The 19,152-nt window shown below is 41.2% G+C and overlaps 1 protein-coding gene across 1 annotated transcript in view; it reads right to left on the bottom strand.

Annotated features, from left to right (window-relative positions):
* celf1 (cugbp, Elav-like family member 1) overlaps positions 1-15,430 on the bottom strand; it is a 40,595-nt gene extending 25,165 nt beyond the window's left edge. Inside the window, exons 1-2 of the mRNA XM_083913002.1 lie at positions 15,288-15,430; positions 10,604-10,723 (exon numbers count right to left, since the gene is read on the bottom strand). Coding sequence (XP_083769128.1) covers positions 10,604-10,707 — 104 coding nt within the window. The 5' untranslated portion in view covers positions 10,708-10,723; positions 15,288-15,430. The remainder of the gene's footprint in view (positions 1-10,603; positions 10,724-15,287) is intronic.
* Positions 15,431-19,152: the final 3,722 nt, after the last annotated feature.

Genomic DNA, 19,152 nt, shown 5'->3' with positions numbered 1-19,152 from the left:
CTTTTAAGTTCCTATCTATCACAGAGTGAGTTTAAACAATGGTGATTGATCATGTGACCCACTAATGAAGGCACTTGTTGCCTTTTTGCTGAGTATTCTAATATCTGTGTCTGTGGCCGGGCCAGATGAAAATAAGCCTCCATGTTAGTGACCCTGCTGACAACGGTTGGTCTGCCAGCCAAACTCGTCACTCGTCAACAGTTTTGCTGCATTCATTTGTAATTGAATTTCGGGAACTTCCAACTTCTAAGTCTGGCTTGTGGTAAAGGCAGAAGTGTAATAGGAACATGTGTGTGTATGTGGATTTAAGAGGGGAACATATAGGGGACGGATGGAAGTTGAGAAGTGAATGTGTTTCAATAAAGTTTATAGAAGAGCAACAAAAAAAAAGTCAGCGCACATAGTGACCGTGAACGTGACAAGACAGGGGCTCTGAAAGAACAGGCTCACATGCAGTAACATCTTACCACCAAAGAGGCAGCTAGAAACAACATATCTCAAATCTTATGGAGTTTTTTTTCCCATATTTTTTCAAACCTTAAGCTTTTATCATTGTATTTTAAATATTACTTTTTTTTCATGTTTTTGTTGAATATAGCGAGCAATGAAACATGAATTGCAACCAATCAAAGTAACAAAACGTGACCTACACCCAATCAGAGCATCTAACCTAAAACCAATTAGAGCAAAGAAACATGAACTACAACGAATCGCAGCAACAAAACAGTGAGACAAGTTGCGCTGGTACATGGTTGGTGCCTGTTGGTCCGTTTTGAAGCAGGAAAACAATAGTAGCCGGGTCGCAAATTTCCTAAAAAGTCTCAGTAGCTCATTTACTATAGGTGTCAATGAGCTTAGCTGCACTTAATCTGATTTGCAATAAGATTGAAATAAGATGGTTTAAGGAATTGTTTTTATCTGCATTTTTCCAACAGAACAGGGCAACACACGTTCCCTGCTTTTGTTGTTTTTTCTTTACTGCAGTACATATACAGATGGACCTCAAAGGGAGACAGAGCACTTGCTGTTTGGCCTCCTAGAGAGACAGAGCCATTTTTCTGGAGTGTTTTTTGTTATTAAGCTGTATTACTAGTTATTTTTTTCAGTATTGTCTAGAGGGGAGTGAAAAGTTGAAGGAATTTTGAAATAACAACAAAGTAGAGATCAAAATTAGAGAAAAAAGAATTAATTCTTGATTTATTCAGAAATACTCTTATTTTTTACAGTTCAGAATGTGATAGAGTATCCGCTGTAGCTACATCACTGCTTTTTTTTTTTTTAAATAACCAGGACACTTCAACAAAAACCTTTATTTGCTGAAAAAACAGTGATCAAAATGAGAGAAGAGTAACCATTGTGTCAGAAGAGAAGATTTCAACCATGTTTTCTTCTCTAGGATTCAAAAATGAACAGGAAGTGTAGAGGCCACAGCTTTAAATGACTTCAGCACATCTGCACCCACAGGACATCACTAGTTTCTCACACTGCTCTGGTTTGATCTTGGTCCATTTTGACTCAGTCTCTTCCACAGATCACTAACTGGAGTGGGTTTCTAACACATTACTTTGTCACAGAGGATTTTCCAGAGATTCTCTATGGGGTTTAGATCTGGACTCTGGGGTGGACCTTTCATTGTTTCATTATTCTCAGCTTCAGTGAACTGCTTCACCTGTTTTGCAGTGTGACAGGGGACATTGTCTTGTAGGAAAATTGCAGCTGATTGGAGACAGTTGCAGTGAAGGTGTTGCATGTTGCTGAAGGAGGTTCACATAAACATTTGCATTCACCCTGCCATGGAGCTGAACAAGAGGCCCAACTCCTGCTACAGAAAAAAAAAAAAAAACATGACACACTCATCACTGAGGTCACTCTGGACCAGTTCTCCTCTCTCCACACAACATGCTCCTCAGATAAGGAAAGTCTAGCCTTTTTATTCTTTCTGCTGATGAGAGGTTTGGTCACTGCAGAGTGGGCTTTCACTCCGAAAACTCTTAAACGATGAGACACTGTGCAGAGACAGATCCATTCTCTGTTCATAACTGAACTGGTGACCAACTCCAGCTGCAGTGTTGAACGGATTCCCCATTGAGAGTCTTCTCATAATCCTGTCCTCTGTTGCACTTGTTTTACGTGGACGGCCGGCCTGTTTGAGGGACCTAAATGAATCTGTGTCCTTGTAAAGTTTCAATCTTCTTGAAATCACAGACTGTGAACGCCCAACCTCTCTCTGATGGCTGAGAGGGTCATCCCTTTTGCCTTCATCTGGACAACCTGCTGTCTCAGGGTTTCAGTCTCCTTAGAGCAGCTCGCCATCTTACAAAGTCACCAGGAGAGCTGCAGATAAATAGGGTGTGTCCAACAATAAAGTCTATTGTCACCAGGTGCAGATTAACAACAATAACTGGGAGGGATCTGAAAGTGTTCTCTAATCTTGCTCACTGCTTTTTTTTTCACAAAATAAAGGTTTTTGCTCAAGTGCCTTAGTTATTTAAAAAAAAAAAACATGCTAGTACAGCAGTGGGATAGACACAGCTGATATCCTATCAAATTATGAACACAGCACAGCAGACTAGTGCAGGTAGATTTTTTTTCTTGAAAGGTTGTGACTTTATTTACATTAATTCATCACTGTTATAATAAATAAACAATAATAGTTAGATTTTTTTAAAGCACTATTCAAGGGACCCAAGCCGCTGCACATGAAGGCCAAGAACAAGTGACACACAAATAAAACTAAATAAATCGATCGTGGTTGCATGTTCGAGGGAATGAAATTATTTAAGCAACGTTAATCTTCACCAAGAACAGAGATATGTAGGATACGTTTTGAGTGTGCAGAAAGTTTTGAACATGAGCAGAAATCTTGCTGAGACACATACGAAATATTAAAATCCGGGGCTTATTCGACACTTTATAGTGTCAAAATATAACAGAAGTCATCTCAGGACACTTTTCATAGTAACTCTGGCCTACATTTGTGTTGACTCAGCAGGAGGGTTGGCTGATACTGACAACTGCCACAATCTACAGGTTTGGGAAGTTGATGAATTTACTGTTGGCAGACCGCTGGCAGACACACCCCGCTGCCAGTGTTGCAAGCATGGTAAAAACTGACTAACTAACTGGATCGTTAGCTAGCTTGCTAATTCCCTCCTGCATTAATGCTACACTTGTTAAAGCAGATGAGGTGAACAAAGTTGTCACTCGTCCTTGAATAGCAATGTGCTTTCCTATGTTGTGTCAAGAGTGTGGGGAAAAAGATTACCCTTTACTCGTGTAAAGCTAGCAGCTGGCTAACAACGTACATCACATCCAGCAAACTTCAGGGAGAACAGCAAGGGCAAAACAGCCTCACCGAACATTCTCCCTCTAGCTCCGCTAAAAAAAGCCAAATCCATCAGCATGCTAGCGTGTCAAGCCAAGTCAATTTGTAACCAATCGGCTTCCTTTGTTCAACTGACTATTGGTTTAGCTAACAGACACTTGACTGTCCTGCAATTATTACAGACATGTGAACTAAACACAGACAGCCTCGTTCATGGACACAGAGGTGCACTGCTGTAGGCTGAAGAGGCCTGAAGAAACCGTGTGCAAAATTCAGAACTGGCGTTGCATACTAAGACATTGTTCTGTTAACATGGCCAACCAATACTGTGTTAAATAATATCGCCCTAGCTGATTCAGCAGAGATAACATTAAAGTCATATTCCATACGATTTGAGATACATTGTTTCTAGAGGCCTCTTAGGCAGTAAAGTGTAATTGCAGGCGAACCTGTTCTTTCAGAGCTCTCCGTCTTTTCACATTTCCTGTCACTATGTGTTCACTTTATTTAATTATTTTGTTTGCTCTTTTGTTAACTTTATTCACACACATTCACCTCTCTACTTTCAGTCTGTCCCCTATATGTTCCCCTCTTAAATCCATACACACACACACACAATCCTGTTACACTTCTGCACTTACTATAAGCCTGACTCAGAAGTTGGAAGTTCCTGATTTCTGTTTACAAGTGAATGCAGTATAACGGGCATTGACGAGCTCGGCCGGCAAACCAACGGCCGCCAGGACACAGTGGTTAGAGCAGTTGCCCCATCTTAAAGGCTGAGGGTCCTCGAGGCAGCAGCCACAGGTTCGACTTTGACCTTCGGCCCTTTGCTGCATATCTCCCCCTCTCTCTTTTACTCCATTTCCTGTCTGTCCTACTGTATTTAATAAAGGCTTGAAAAACTGCCAAAAAAATAATCTTAAAAAAACAAAACAAAAAACTGCTGTCAGCAGCGTCACTAACATGGCGGGATAGTTACATTTAGTGAGGGGATGTCTCCACAGACACACAGATAGGAATACTTGGCAAAGAGGAAACTTGGCAGACAATGAACTAGATGAAAATCTTAGGGATTCTAACTTTTTAAAAAAAGACAATTTTTATGAATTTTGGCCCCAGCCCCTCTAATATCCTTCGTACTCCACTGCTGTGGTATACAAGGATATACTGTATACTGAGAGATTAAAGACTTTGGTTTATTATTTATCTAAAAAGACTTTCTGTCTGCAGTCCCTCCCAGTCATTTCCATGTTCTTCATCTACCCACCAATGGCTTAGAGGAGCTGTACTCTGAGCTGGGATTGTTTCCACACAGCTTTCACTCACCATCCCCCAACTTGACAAATACTGACGCTTTGTCACGGCCTCAATGTCTGATACTGACCGATGCACAAGACACTCACATGCACTAACATACATTTTATAGACCAAGCAACTAATTGATTAACTGAGGTGGCTGGAGTCTCCCTTAGAGAGAGTGTGAGAAGTTCAGCCATCCGTGAGGAACTCGGAGTAGAGCCGCAGCTCCTTTGCGTTGAAAGGAGCCAGTTGAGGTGGTTCAGGATCATCTAGTAAGGATGCCCCCTGGGCGCCTCCCTAGGGAGGTGTTCCAGGCACGTCCAGCTGGGAGGAGGCCTCGGGGAAGACCCAGGACCAGGTGGAGAGATTATATCTCCACACTGGCCCGGGAACGCCTCAGGATCCCCCAGTTAGAGCTGGTTAATGTGGCCCGGGAAAGGGAAGTTTGGGGTCCCCTGCTAGAGCTGCTGCCCCCGCGACCCGACCCCGGATAAGAGGTTGAAGATGAGATGAGATGAGACAATCGACACATTATTGACAATGAGAATAATATTTACTTGCAGCCAACACAGAGGGAGAGTGACTTCATTCTCTACTCAGGACGCCATTACTCGACTATATAATTACAGCAGATGGAAAGACCCTTCTTTAGGAAATCATATCATCATCTTGATGGTGCAGAGCGGCATTTCTAGTATCTGCTAATACATTATCAGATATTTTAAACCTTCAAACATCAATATCAGCACCTGCCTTTAATTTTGTTTTTCAAAATGTATTGTGCAGATATTCAAACTAATTCAATTCCCAATATACACACATACAGTATAATGGCAATTTGTCATTGTTCTCTTAAAATTCATCGCATAAACTGATATCTGTCAGTAAACTATCAGTCAATAATCATCCTTTCACTCAGTGTGGGGCGTCCACATTATCTACAGTAGGTATCCCATGGCTAGAGTGAAGCTATTTAAGGCTCCCATCGAGCCCTTGAAACCAAGAGAAAAGTACAGGCCTAAGAGTGTGCTGTGCCAGGGAACAAGTTAGTATGAGGACGCACGATACCAACGGAATAACATATCACAACAATTGGGATCAATCCGCATTCGGCGATGACGTTACTTTAGGGATGACAATTGATGCTTTCACAGGAAATTTGCTCAAAAGACTATTTTAGGAAAGGAAATTACTGATAATTGTGGTTATCATGACTAAAGTAGGACAGACATTCATTGTTCGAGCAGCAGCCTATTGAGCACTTCTGGTTCTCACACAGATACAATGAAGAATCATCAGAGACAGGTTTCCATCAGAACAGGAACTGATCACCATCTCAATTGGAATCATAATCAAACCTTAGAGGAGGCATATGGAGAGGCACCACAACATGCTACGTGCTATATGGAAGAGAACTGTGACTACAGGAGGCCTTTTATCACCATGACACAAACTACAACACAGCTGCTCATTATTATTACTAATTACTGTATATGCTAAAGCACAAAATAAGTCCATTCAAACTGTGTTTCAGAGACACAGTGCAGCCTTAGGAAACATACACTGTAATACTTACAAAGATGGACAGAGTGAGTTACTTACACAGGACTAGAAGTCAAAGAGCAATGATCCACCATCATCTCAGGGAGAAAATCCAACTTAAAAGAAGCCATGGTGGCAAAATCAGTCTCTTTTTCTTTCTTCTTCTTTGAACAAAACACAGCACAGCAGCTAAATTGACACAGTGATCAGAGGGTGGTGGTAAACTCCAGATTTTACAGTTGTTGGTACGTCCCTGGCGAAGGCTATAATAAGGCCAACAGTGCACAAAAGGACGGGAAAAACAGTGCGCCGCGACAAACCAGTGCACATGGAGAACCAGTCCACTGAACACAAATACAACAAAACAAAATCTGGCTGAGGAGCCACCTTCGTTTGAGATGGAAGAAGAGCACAAATGACAGACACAAAGTGACAGGCCCTCAGGTCGGCTTTCCAGGTTCTGGGACTAACCACTGCATGGAGATCATGGAGGGCTGCTGGGATCACTGGGGCCAGAGATAGTAATGGCCATTTGGGGTCCCACAATCAAAGTGCTGATGATCCACGGCCTTTGTGAACATTTCACCTAGGCCAGCAGATCTGGCTGCAGCGTCAGATAAACATGGTGTCAGATTGATGGTGATAAGGCCCAGTGGGCAGAGGGAATGAAAGAGGGTGTGAATAGTACTCCCCAGCCAGTAGCTAATCCCTGGACTAGCCACACCAGGAGCTAACAATTAGGTTCCGGCCTGAGGGGGGCTGTGTTTACCCTGTTGTCCTACAGGCTGCACTGGTTTGTGTGTGATTTGTGTGTGTAAAAACAGAAGGGAGCCAATGTCAAATGACACTGGCTTTGGTCTTTGTGCATCCCAAAGTGCACACACAAACTCTCCCACACAAACACATCCACACTTATGAAATGGGCTAAACTCCAGGATCTGCCAAACTGCCTTCAGGTAGTTGTTTGCTGGACTCAATGTAACCTCTTACTGCTGCACTTTGGGATTTAGATATTAATATGAAATGTTTGTGTTGTTACACAAACTGGTGCAATTTTTTTCATTTCACCATTTTCAAAAACTACACATAAATCTGTATAATGACAAAAACTAATTTCTAGAGGGTTCATACCAAATTCCTTCAAAGGAAATAGGCTTTCTGATAGCTTTAAAGCAGCTAAAAAACCCTAACCCAATGATATGAGTGGACCTCCTGTCTTAATCACAGCACACATTATGTGATGTAAATCGGAGATGGCTCAGAAAAACCTTGCAAACTTGTCCTGTGTTTGAATTGCGTACTGGAAATAGAGTTGCAAAATCACTAAAACTGGCAGTAGTGGAATGGCTGGAGTTGGAGAGGCCATATGACAACACTTTCACCGTGTGATGTTCATGACCGGCCCATTCAGTTAAAACTCTAGAATCACGTATGTTCCTGTGAAAATCTCCAAGATCTTTGTAATACTGAACGCCGGAGGAAGTCTTTTCTTCCGGCGGCCATCAAACTTTATAATTCATCTCCCCCCAGTCAGGTAAGGAACAGTGGAGACACTGTATCCTGAAAATGTCACTTTGTCACTTTATACCATCACTGCATCACTTTATTCAGTTGTACTTTATTCAGTTGTACTGTCACTTACTTCAGTAAGTAATGCTGCTATACTACACTGTCACTTTATACCATCACTACATCACTTTATTTATTTATTAATGGTTTACTGTAACTATCTGCTGATATACTTACTGTGCTTTAGGACATGCTGCTACATTTCACTGTGGTTTACTGTAACTAACTTAAGTACGAAATGCTCCGCCATACTGTCACTTAGTTCTGTAGGACATGCTGCTACATTTTTAACATTTTTAACACTTATAACTTATCGCTCCTTGTCACTTATCTAGTTTGTACTTATTTTATTCAATCTGCTGCTAAACTGAACAGTGCGTATTGCTGTATATTGTATATACCTACGCTTAACCACGATGTCTGTTGCACTCTGTCACACTTGGTTCATTGCTCGATTTATTTTACGTTAGCTTTATTTTGATTTGATTTATGTTTATGCTTATTGTTACTCTGATCCTTTTCCGCCTTTGTATTGAAACTGTTGCAAAATAATTTCCCTCGGGATAAATAAAGCTTCTTGAATCTTGAATCTTGAATCTCCATAAACCATACAAACAGAGTCCACCACTTGTGTCTCTACATCTCACTCATGGTTGCTACAGTGTCACACTCACTCTCATTAATCCAGCCTACTGATTTTGGTTTAGCCTCCTATCTTGGTCTAATTATTTTGATTCAGACGTTACATAACTTTCATGACCACAACTATAAAATGGCCAAAGATTGAACTTGTTTTTTTGTTCATAAATTAATGTAGAATGGTCGGAGCAAAGTCTCATGGGAAATGGGAACTGCGTATCGCTCCAATGATCGCTCCGCGTTTATCCAATGAACGAATGGAGATGAATGAGCGGCTGTCAGACAGAGAGAAAGCGGGCAAGGTTGAAGGAGCGGATTTTCTTACAGTGGAAAAAGAATCGGATTTGCTCAGTTACATCTGATGGAGGGCAAGAAGAGAAAGGAGAAAGGAGGGAATGAAAAGGCCAGAATAAAGAAGAAGCAGATACTTGAGGAGAGCGCATCAAAATGGTCAAAAATTACAGATCTAGTGATGCAGGTGAGTTGACATGAAAACTGTTAGCTCAAGCTTTGACATTGTTGAGAATTAGCAAAACATATGAGCAGAGTTCTTCATAGTTCCTCCTCAGTGGGGCGGTGTCGTCATATCGCGGTCTCCACCGCAAGTTTTTAAGTTTTTGAGTTTTTGAGTTCTTAAAAATAAACATCCAGCGGAGCATTTTCCAAGTTTTTCATTCCGTTGTTCTGATCTGATCCGGAGACTTTACCGATCCCCAGAGACTTTGTCTTTGTTTAAAACGACTAGCGTTGTGTCTGGAGACTCTGTTTTGTCACTGTTTGAAGGACAGTGTGAGTGCACCCTGAGAGGACACTGGTCATGTCCCTGGAAAAGACTCCTAGTTGGTACGACAAAGTCACAGATCATTTTCTTGAAAAGGAACAAAGGGTAGAATTTACATATAAATAAACAAACACATTTATGATGGAGGCCGGAAAAATGAGCTTCCCCTCCTTAAAGGTCAGCAGCCGCCATATATATATATATATATATATAAATAAATAAATATATATATATATAAAATAAATAAATATATATATATATATATTTGTTTCATTTTTTAAATTATTCAATAAAAATAATAGATTTAATATTGTTTTATTATTTAATTGGTTACTGTTTAACTATATGATTTTGTATCCTCCAAATTGTGTAGCGTATATTGTCTATCAGTTTTCTTATAGCCTTATGATGGCTATTTGATGTCTTGTGTTATCTTTTTTTTCAAAGAAAACAATAAAAATAACTGGTTGCAAAATCAATTATTTGGAGGAAAACATTTTTTTCGATGAATCAATTAATAGATTAAATAGCTGATAGATTAATCCATAGAATTGGTTTTTGTAGGTTTTAATAAAGGGATCTTTTTCACCCAGGGTTTGACTTCAATCTCATTTTTAAAAAAGACAAATCATATCATGAACTCAGTATGGTGAATCATATTGAATCATCATTTTGAAATGTGTTGAGTATATTGTTACATCCCCACATTTTGATCTGCTAAAAAGGTAGCAATGTCAGCAAGGAGGTCACACTGTATACAATAGCGTTAGTTCTAGTTTCATAAAACGTACCCCAATATAATAAAATGGATGTTACAACAGGTAATCGTCGCAACGTCTGCTGTTCAGAAGCCGGTGAGCCTGAGAAGCGGTACAGGAGAGGATAAACATCTTATTTCCTATGAAATATTCAAAATAAAAGTCCCTCATTGCTTTATTATTTATTTTATTTATTTAGTTATTACAAGGCCACTAAATCAGGGTTTTCATCAGCAGTGGCTTTACACTTAAAAAGGTTTTTCTCTCGTCTCCTGAACAGACATGAGTTGAATATTGCAACACAAGCACACGCCACTTCCGTGTCAGCTCAGCTCGCTGAGAACCTAGTACTAACAAAGTATCAGGTACCAGTTACTACCTACAAGTTTTTCTAATGAAAAACCAAAAAGGAGCGAGTACCCAGCCACACCCGCTGATGAGCCAATTTGAAGCTATGTGATTGCGCAGCATTTTATCATCCCTCAGGGATAAATAAAGTTCTTTTTTCATGCCTGTGCACATCCCTTTTTAAAATCACATATACATTATACATTTTACTTCCTGTTGTGGTTATGCCCATTGCACTGTAGGTATGCATTCTATTGTTTTGTTTATAGTTTTCTATGTCTGGACTGATTGACTGACTAACCCCCTGTTGTCCCACAAACTCTTTTTGGAGCTTCTTACCCCCCTAGTGCCAAGGTGGAGACTTCCGAGGTAGGGAGGGGGAGCGTGGGCTGTCCAGTCTGCTCTGGAGACACATACAGGGTTTCAGGGTCCAGGCTATCCATCCAGGGCCTTGCACTACTACAAGCAACACACAGGACACACAACACACCAAAACCAGACACACAAAAACAATTACAAATAAATACACACAACTAATATTTACACATGTAACACTCAAGACATGCATAAGTAACCAAGCTAACGTGGAACACAGATAGGAGGTAATCACCCACATGTGCCAATCACTGGGAGAAGGAAATAGCAAACCAGAGCCCAATTCCTTATCCAAGCTTCTTCTGCACAATGTAGTGAGCAAATGTTTTGTTGCTTTGAATGTTTAAAGCTGTACTCCGTAAGATTTCCATCTATTTATTGCCTTTTAAGTTCCTATCCATCACAGAGGGAGTTAAAACAATGGCGATTGATCATGTGACCCACTAATGAAGGCACTTGTTGCCTTTATGCTGAGTATTACAATATCCTCCATGTTAGTGACGCTGCTGACAGCAGTTGGTCTGTCGGTCCAAATCGTCACTAAAGTTTTGCTGCGTTCACTTGTAATCGGAAATCGGGAACTTCCAACTTCTGAGTCAGGCTTGTAGTAAGGGCAGAAGTGTAATAGGAACAGGTGTGTGTGTGGATTGAAGAGGGTAACATATAGGGGACGGACTGGAAGTAGAGAGGTAAATGTGTTTCAATAATTGAATGTGTTTACAAAAGAGCAAAAACAAAAACAAAAAAATAGTCAACACACATAGTGACCGTGAACGAGACAAGATGGAGACTCTGAAAGAACAGGTTAACTTGCAGTAACATCTTACCACCAAAGAGGCCGCTAGAAACAACATATGTCAAATCTTAGAACGATTTTAAATATACACTAATTATATTGTATTTTCAATTTCATAGCATAAGAGCTGCTTTTCACTCTTATAGCCTATTACAACCTGCTGTCGTTTGGGAAAGTGTGTGTTAAGTGTTCGTACAGTGTACACAAGTGGTCCCGATTCTTCACGATTTTTACAATTAAATTAGTTTACCAAAGTTGCCAGTGAGCAAGCATGGGTAGCACTGTGAGTGAGCCACAGTATGTATGTGGTAAATGGAACTGTACTTATGTAGCCTTTCTAGTCTTCTGACTGCTCAAGGTAGTGGCAGCTTTTACACTACATGTCACATTCACCCATTCACACATACATTCATACATCTAATCTAACTAATCTTATCATTCAAACCACAATCACACAATCAGTTGCTCCCACTGCCCAAGGACACTTCGACATGCGGACTATATGAGGGGCCAGAGGGAACCACTGATCTTTCTAATGGAAGATGCTCGTTCTACCTCTCAGCCAAAGCCTCCTAACCTGACTCCGCCAGATGTGTAGATTCTCATTTGCTCAGCATATCCAACTCTGGTTTGGAGATCGTTTGCGAAGGGGTGAAAATACTGGTTGCTGATTGGATAAACCATCTGTCTATCACCAACATACGGGCCAAATTAACCAATCAGATCAACGAAGCGTATGACGTACTAACAGTGTGGAGGCAAAGCTCAGAAAGTAAACAACATGTGGGTAAAGGATATTATTATTTTTTTACAGATTAAAGGCCCAATTTCAGGAGCCCGGTCCATATTCAACAGAAGGATCCAGAGAAAAAAAGAGTTAGTGAGCGGCTAGCTCCATAGCTGTTCATCTCATCCGCGGAAGCCTCCATGTTGTTTACACTAAACAGTTGCTTCTCCTTGCATCACTTAAATCAGCCTCAAAACCAACGCTGATTGGGAGTATTCTAGATTGCTTGTTACCAGGATGATCTGCGAGTAAAATACAATGGAGCTTGCGAGATCTGGATGGTCTCACGAGGCTAACAGACCGCCCCGATGTGACATTATCTGACAGCACACACACCTTTTCTCTTCAAAAGCATATCTTGGTTCCATAAAGATTGGAATAGTTTGTGCACATTCATAAGATTTGGTGTTTATCTCTGACATTTATTAGCGCAGCAATAATTTAATGTTAGTATTACTTCTATATTCACTGTACATAACATAAGTTGGACATAAAAGAACCCATTTCCTTTTTGTTTTTTGATCACGTTCATCTGGTTCTTTGTCAATTTAATCAATTTCAATTGTCAAACAACTTAACAGTTGCTTCACCATTGTCTGAGTAAATGCAGCAACACACGGGCTGGCGGTTTTGCACCGGGTGGTTTTTAACAGCAATATTTAAAAATCAATAAAGCAAGAAATATTAAACATATATATATATATATATATATATATATATATATATATATATATATATATATATATATATATATATATATATATATATATAGGCAGTGTTAGTACAAACGGGCCTGGAGGGGGGGACAAGTACCCTAAAGCACGGGGCACAGTACGGACAGACAGTGTGAGTGCGCCCTCAGACGACATTCAGAGGTGGTCCTGGCTGCATATGGAAACATTCTTTTAGCAGTTTGTATGAGAATGTGCCCTGAGCCACACTGAAGGGCCGCTCACTCAACAGGCGTCCTCTGTGGAAGCCAGCCACGGGTCTGTCGCTGGGCTGGTGCGTCTGAGTCCACGCACTTGGGACTCAGACCCACCCACCAGAAGACTGGAAAAAGATCTGGGAAGTTTGTATAATGAACAGCAGCCAATGAATACTAATATTTATGTATTATTAGTATACAAAAATAGGCTTTGCCTTGTGGTTATTTCATACAGACTATTAATGTATTAAATTACCAGAGAACATGCTACATTGTGATGTAGATTATCGTTATCCAGATCTATATCGGGATAGAAGATTTTGGCCATATCGTCCAGCCCTCATGTGGAGACACATTCTAGAGCCAGGGATCACCCAAGACGCATGTTTGCCAGGTCTGGGCAGAGCCTAAAGGATCCTGACCAACAGGAAGCACTCAACAGTAAGCGTCCACCATTACAATATGTCCATATTCAGCTGCTTAAATTGGGAAAAAGCAACTTTCTCTGTTTCAGCCAGTTTTGGGTTTGGTGTTTAAGTGTGTACTGGGTAAACACATAAAACGATAATGGCCTGAGACAGCGTTGGTCCCCTTAAACTCTCTCTGGGGTCATTTATTTTAAATGTCAATATGGCCAAATACACAGCAGAGTTGTTATTAACCTGGATTGAATTTCATTTTGACAGATGGTGTCTAAATGATAAAATAGCCATATTTTTAGCGAGAGCATCACAACAGAGCCATTTGGGAATGACAGCTGATCGACAGCTAGTAGTTATCGGCCGTGAATAAATAACGATTTTATGACCCATTCAGTTGTCTGACAACAGAAACTGAAAAATATGGAAATGTGAAGTAAACCAAATGCAACTGCCCTTGGGGGAATTGTTGAATCGTTGTAAATCATATTGAGTCTAGAGATCTGCTCTACACATAAAGTATCCTGAGATAACTTCTGTTATGAAATGACACTATAAATCCCCAAAGCTATTTCAGTCAAAAGCAACTGGACTTGGTTATTTGTCAAGGAAGACGTTTCACCTCTCATCCAAGAGGCTTCATCAGTTTATGTACACATCTGACCAGGCTGGGACTGGACCAACTAACTGGTGTGAAGATCCAGGTATTTAACCTCTCACAAGGCCGATGATGTCACTGGAACCCTTTGTTCTAACTAACTATCTAACTACCAGTTAGTTGAACAGGTCCCAGCCTGATCCTGATCCTGGTCCTGGTCCTGGACCTGGTCCAGTCCCAGCCTTGTCAGATGCGTACATGAACTGATGAAGCCTCTTGGGTGAGAGGTGAAACATTTTCCCAAACAAATAACCAAGTCCAGTTGCTTTCGACTGAAATTGCGTTGGAGATAACGATGACCTGGACAAATGAGAACATTCACAGGCTAATGACACTATAAATAAAATCGACATTGGTGTATATGCACATGGTCACACTAAAGCCCTTTAAAGCAGACGTCCAGCGCTGTGTTATTGTGCACATATTGCCATATGGTCCTATTTCAAAGTGGGGTTTGTCCAGCTCATCATAATCAAATAGATTTGTTGAAATACCTATCTGTACTTCCATGTTTCATTTAGATAAGTGTGTGCTGGTAAACATTAGATATACACCAATTCCCCTCTTTGGCAGTAATGCCTTTAGCCAGCAGCCTTTTTACCATTGTAGCAGGGCTTATTCTTGAGTGCTGAACCTCTCTATGGAGCTGACAGTTCCTGCGTGTGGGAGGAGGGACAGTGGCGACTTCCGCATGCGGGGACACAGTCTCTTTTCGGATCTAAACAGCGTGAACTACGGCACTAACCTTTCACTAGCGAAGCGAAGCCCTGTACCGTCGCGGGTGCACATCGGCCGACACACAAGTTACATCATAGTTGACTTGTGCAGACGACAGCAACTCTATCATGACGTCATTTCAGCAACGCATTCATGTCAACATGTCACTGTGTTACCAAACTGCCGTCCACACCATACAAGCATACATGAAGCCATGACAACCAACGGTGCTAGCTAGACGACCAAGCTAACAAGCGCTTAGAAAAGCAACAGCACCGTGGCTATGTTATGGCAACGTTAGCTAGCTAGAATAGCTTTTGATAACTTCAAATGACCAACTTACCCGTGTTTTTACGCCACTGTTAATTTGGCTTGTGCTTAAAGCGAAATGACGTTGTGGCTGTTTGCTTACAATACAGCGTTAAGCACGCTGTCCTTTAGGAAACAAGCGGACTGCTACATATATGAAGAACTTGTGCTCTGTCACTTTGGAGATTCAGCGAGCAGTCACTGTAAAATGGCAGTCTGCTGCTGAACCGTTACCACTGCAAAGGGGTGAGGGGGCGGAGGGTCGGGGGCTGCCAACAGCCGACATTACATGGGCCGTTTGCTTCAGGACGGGTTCTAATGGTAGTGTGTAGAATGGGGATTTTAAGGAGACAAACTTTGAACTATGATTCATGTTTGGCATTTAGTGTTTTTTGAGACGCTAGTGAAGCTGCACGTGACAGCTCCCTGGGTTACAGAGTAACGTGGTACAGTCCATAGAAAGGATCCCCATCATGGACAATTTTCCAACTTCATTCATTTAGAGCAGGGGTGTCAGACTCCAATTAAAAGTGGGCCAAATTTAAAAACTCAATATCGACAAAAAAAAGACTGCAAATGTTTTCCTTCTCTCCAGATGTGTAACGTTGAACCTTTTCAGTGCAGGTCCTTGTTCTTGTTGTGGTGTTTCTTCTGTTTGATTCTTTGGTTACAGCCAAGGTGGCTCTGCAAACGAGACAAACAGCTCTTTACCTTCAGACACAGATCATCTGCCTCCCACCGCTGCTGAAAGCTCCTGTTTTCCATCTTTCTTTTGGGCGTTTTTGGGGAGGGGTGGATTCAGTGTGTCTGCAGAGACTGGTAGCATGGATGCTCATGTTTGTTAACAGAAAAGTAGACGTGTATGTGCTTTAAACACACGGGCCAGCTCTCACAGAACCTTGATATGATCTTGAGGGCCAAATATAATTACACCACGGGCCAGATTTGGCCCACGGGCCTGAGTTTGACAGCCCTGCTTTAGAACATAGGATGAGTCTTCATTTATGCCCAGAGGGGGAATTCGGCTGTTGCGGTAGGATAAGGAGAGGAATAAGAAGGTAAAAATACTTGGAAGCATATGCCCACAAAATAAAAAAAAAGGATAAACAAAAAATCTGTTAAATGGCAGTTAGACTCAAAATGACAGTGTAAGCAGAAGGCCTTTGTTGTCACAGGGCTTATTACAGCCAAACCAGAGGGAGCTGTTTCATTGTTGTTTCCACATTTGGTGTGATGTCATGGTCATTTCTATGTGGCCAGTAAACGCTGAGCTTCATTTTTATGGGTCAGAGTCATTTTGCATGTTGGTGTTGTGTTTGTAATAAAAGTTTGTCGGCCATTGGACATTTCATAATCAATTCTATTTTATTTACAGTGCCAAATCATAACTAAACTTATCTCAAGACACTTTAAATGTAGAGTTGGTAAGGACCACACTCTGTGACTTATTTATGATTTACAGAGACCCAACAATTCCCCCATGAGCAGAAACAAGTCACACTATCTTTATTATTAATAATAATAATAATTTTATAGTTATTACATACAGTATTAATCCAGCAATCTTGTGCACACACTGGCGTTGAAAACCTTCCCTTTAACAGCAGGAACATGGGACAGACCCAGCTCTGTGGAGGACGGACATCTGTCTGCACCGGTTGGGGAGGAAGAAAAAAGAGAGAGAAAGAGAGAAAAGACAGACAGATGGACAGAGAGAGACAAAAACAGACACAAAGACAGACGGATGGACAGAGAGAGACAAAGACAGATGGATGGACAGAAAGAGACAAAGACAGACGGATGGACAGAGAGAGACAAAGACAGACGGATGGACAGAGAGAGACAAAGACAAACAGAAAGACAGACAGATGGACAGAGAGAGACAAAGACAGACGGATGTACAGAAAGAGACAAAGACAGACGGATGGACAGAGAGAGACAGAGAGAGACAAAGACAAACAGAAAGACAGACAGATGGACAGAGAGAGACAAAGACAGACGGATGTACAGAAAGAGACAAAGACAGACGGATGGACAGAGAGAGACAAGGACAGGTAGACAGACAGGCTGACAGACAGACAGTTCCAGAGATGCGGGCAACCACAAAAGTAATAATAACTATAAAATATCTATAGTAATGTGAATATGACTCACATGTTACGGCAGTTATTATTCCAGATGATATAAATATCAGAATCAGAAATACTTTAATATTCCCAGGGGGAAATTGTTTTCATAGTAGAAACAACTGCAGTTAAGGTGATAAGAAATATGAATAATAAAAATAATAATAATAATAATGGTGGTAAAGGGTAAATATATCGACGATATGAGTAGTAGTAATAACAGCTTTGATACTGTAAGAAATATGACTATGAATAAAACTATGAATATTATAATTTATAAAACTAACGATAATATATGAATATTAGTGATAATAGCAGCAGGAAGCGTCACACAGGACCACAGCAGCAGGCACCACCACGATCAGCAGAGACCTGAAAGACGACAAAGACTGAAAGGTTGAACATGGAGAATGAGCAGAACACCGCCATCTAGTGTAGTAGTCGCAACAACAAAAAATAACTCCAGCAGTCGAGTTGCCAGGTTGGTCAGACCCGGCCAAGTTGCCTACAGGAGACCAGAGTCTGTTTGAGCCTTGTTTGAACTCGTCCCCTCCAACAAATCACACCATAAAAACAAGGATTAGAGGAATTTGACTGATAGTTAGCGTCAGTGTTAGCTGTTAGTGTTAGCTGTTACCGTTCCAGCTAAGTAAAGATGATGAAAGTGATGTTAGCAATCAAGGAGAAGCGTAGCCATTTTGGCGTGCGTTTGAATGGCGTTTCTCTCCTTTCTCTCAGTCCATGGAGTGAAAGCTCGGCCTATAGTGACTCTGGTTTTTGCCCGTCTCCGCTCACTCAGCTGCTGGGACAAATAACGCCCCCTCACTGAGGCTCCGAAGCAGCTGCAGGATTGGCAAACTCCATTTCACCCAGTGCCAGCCTACAGTAGCTGCACCCAACAACAGACAACCCTGGCAACAAGCAACGCCCAACGCTATTGGCTGCTACCATGGAAACACAACAGGACACAAAGTCATTGTCAAACCCGTCAAAAAATGTTTTAAATATTCAGACTAAATTTTTTTTTTTATGGAAAAGCAATACTTTCATTCTGTACCCCTTCTATATATTCAGTCTTTAAGAGGAAGGTTGTAGCTTTAATTTCCGCCTACTTTTCAGTTGCTAGCTAAAGTCGTGGTAGCTAGCAGAAAACCTGACCATGTCAAATGTTTTATTCCTAATGAATTGTTATGAAACTGTGGCTTTAATGAAAGCTAGATTTTTTTTAACACTGTAAACTGTTAATTCAAACAGATAATCATGTTTCACATTCATTATTTCAAACGTATACAAACATATCATTTTAAAACTTATGTGGTGTCTCTAGCTGAAAAAAACAGTGTACCCATTTCAACCCCAGACCGTAAGCTTTCCTCTGATGTAGAAATGACTATTGTATGAGTATGAGTAAATGTGGCAACCAAGCCCAGTATCCCCTACCCATGACCAACTTTTAATGAAATACTGTGACGTTATGCATAAACACTAGTTTGCATGAAAAAAAGATGCACCTGATGCACCGGCAGTAGCTCAGTCCATAGGTGACTTGGCTGGGAACCGTAGGGTCGCTGGTTCAATTCCCTGTGTGGACCATGTATGGAGTGTGAACTGGTGGCTGGAGAGGTGCCAGTTCATCTCCTGGGCACTGTCGAGGTGCTGTTGAGCAGGGCACCGAACCCCCAACTGCTCGGGACGCTGGTCACTGTCAGCCCCCTCGCTCTAACACTTCTCCTTAATTGTATGTATATAGGCCCTGTTTGTGCATGTGTGTAT

The sequence above is a fragment of the Echiichthys vipera genome (assembly GCF_963691815.1).
Source record: "Echiichthys vipera genome assembly, chromosome: 1".
Classification (NCBI taxonomy): Eukaryota; Metazoa; Chordata; class Actinopteri; order Perciformes; family Trachinidae; genus Echiichthys; species Echiichthys vipera.
This window is presented reverse-complemented; position numbering and strand designations above follow the sequence as displayed.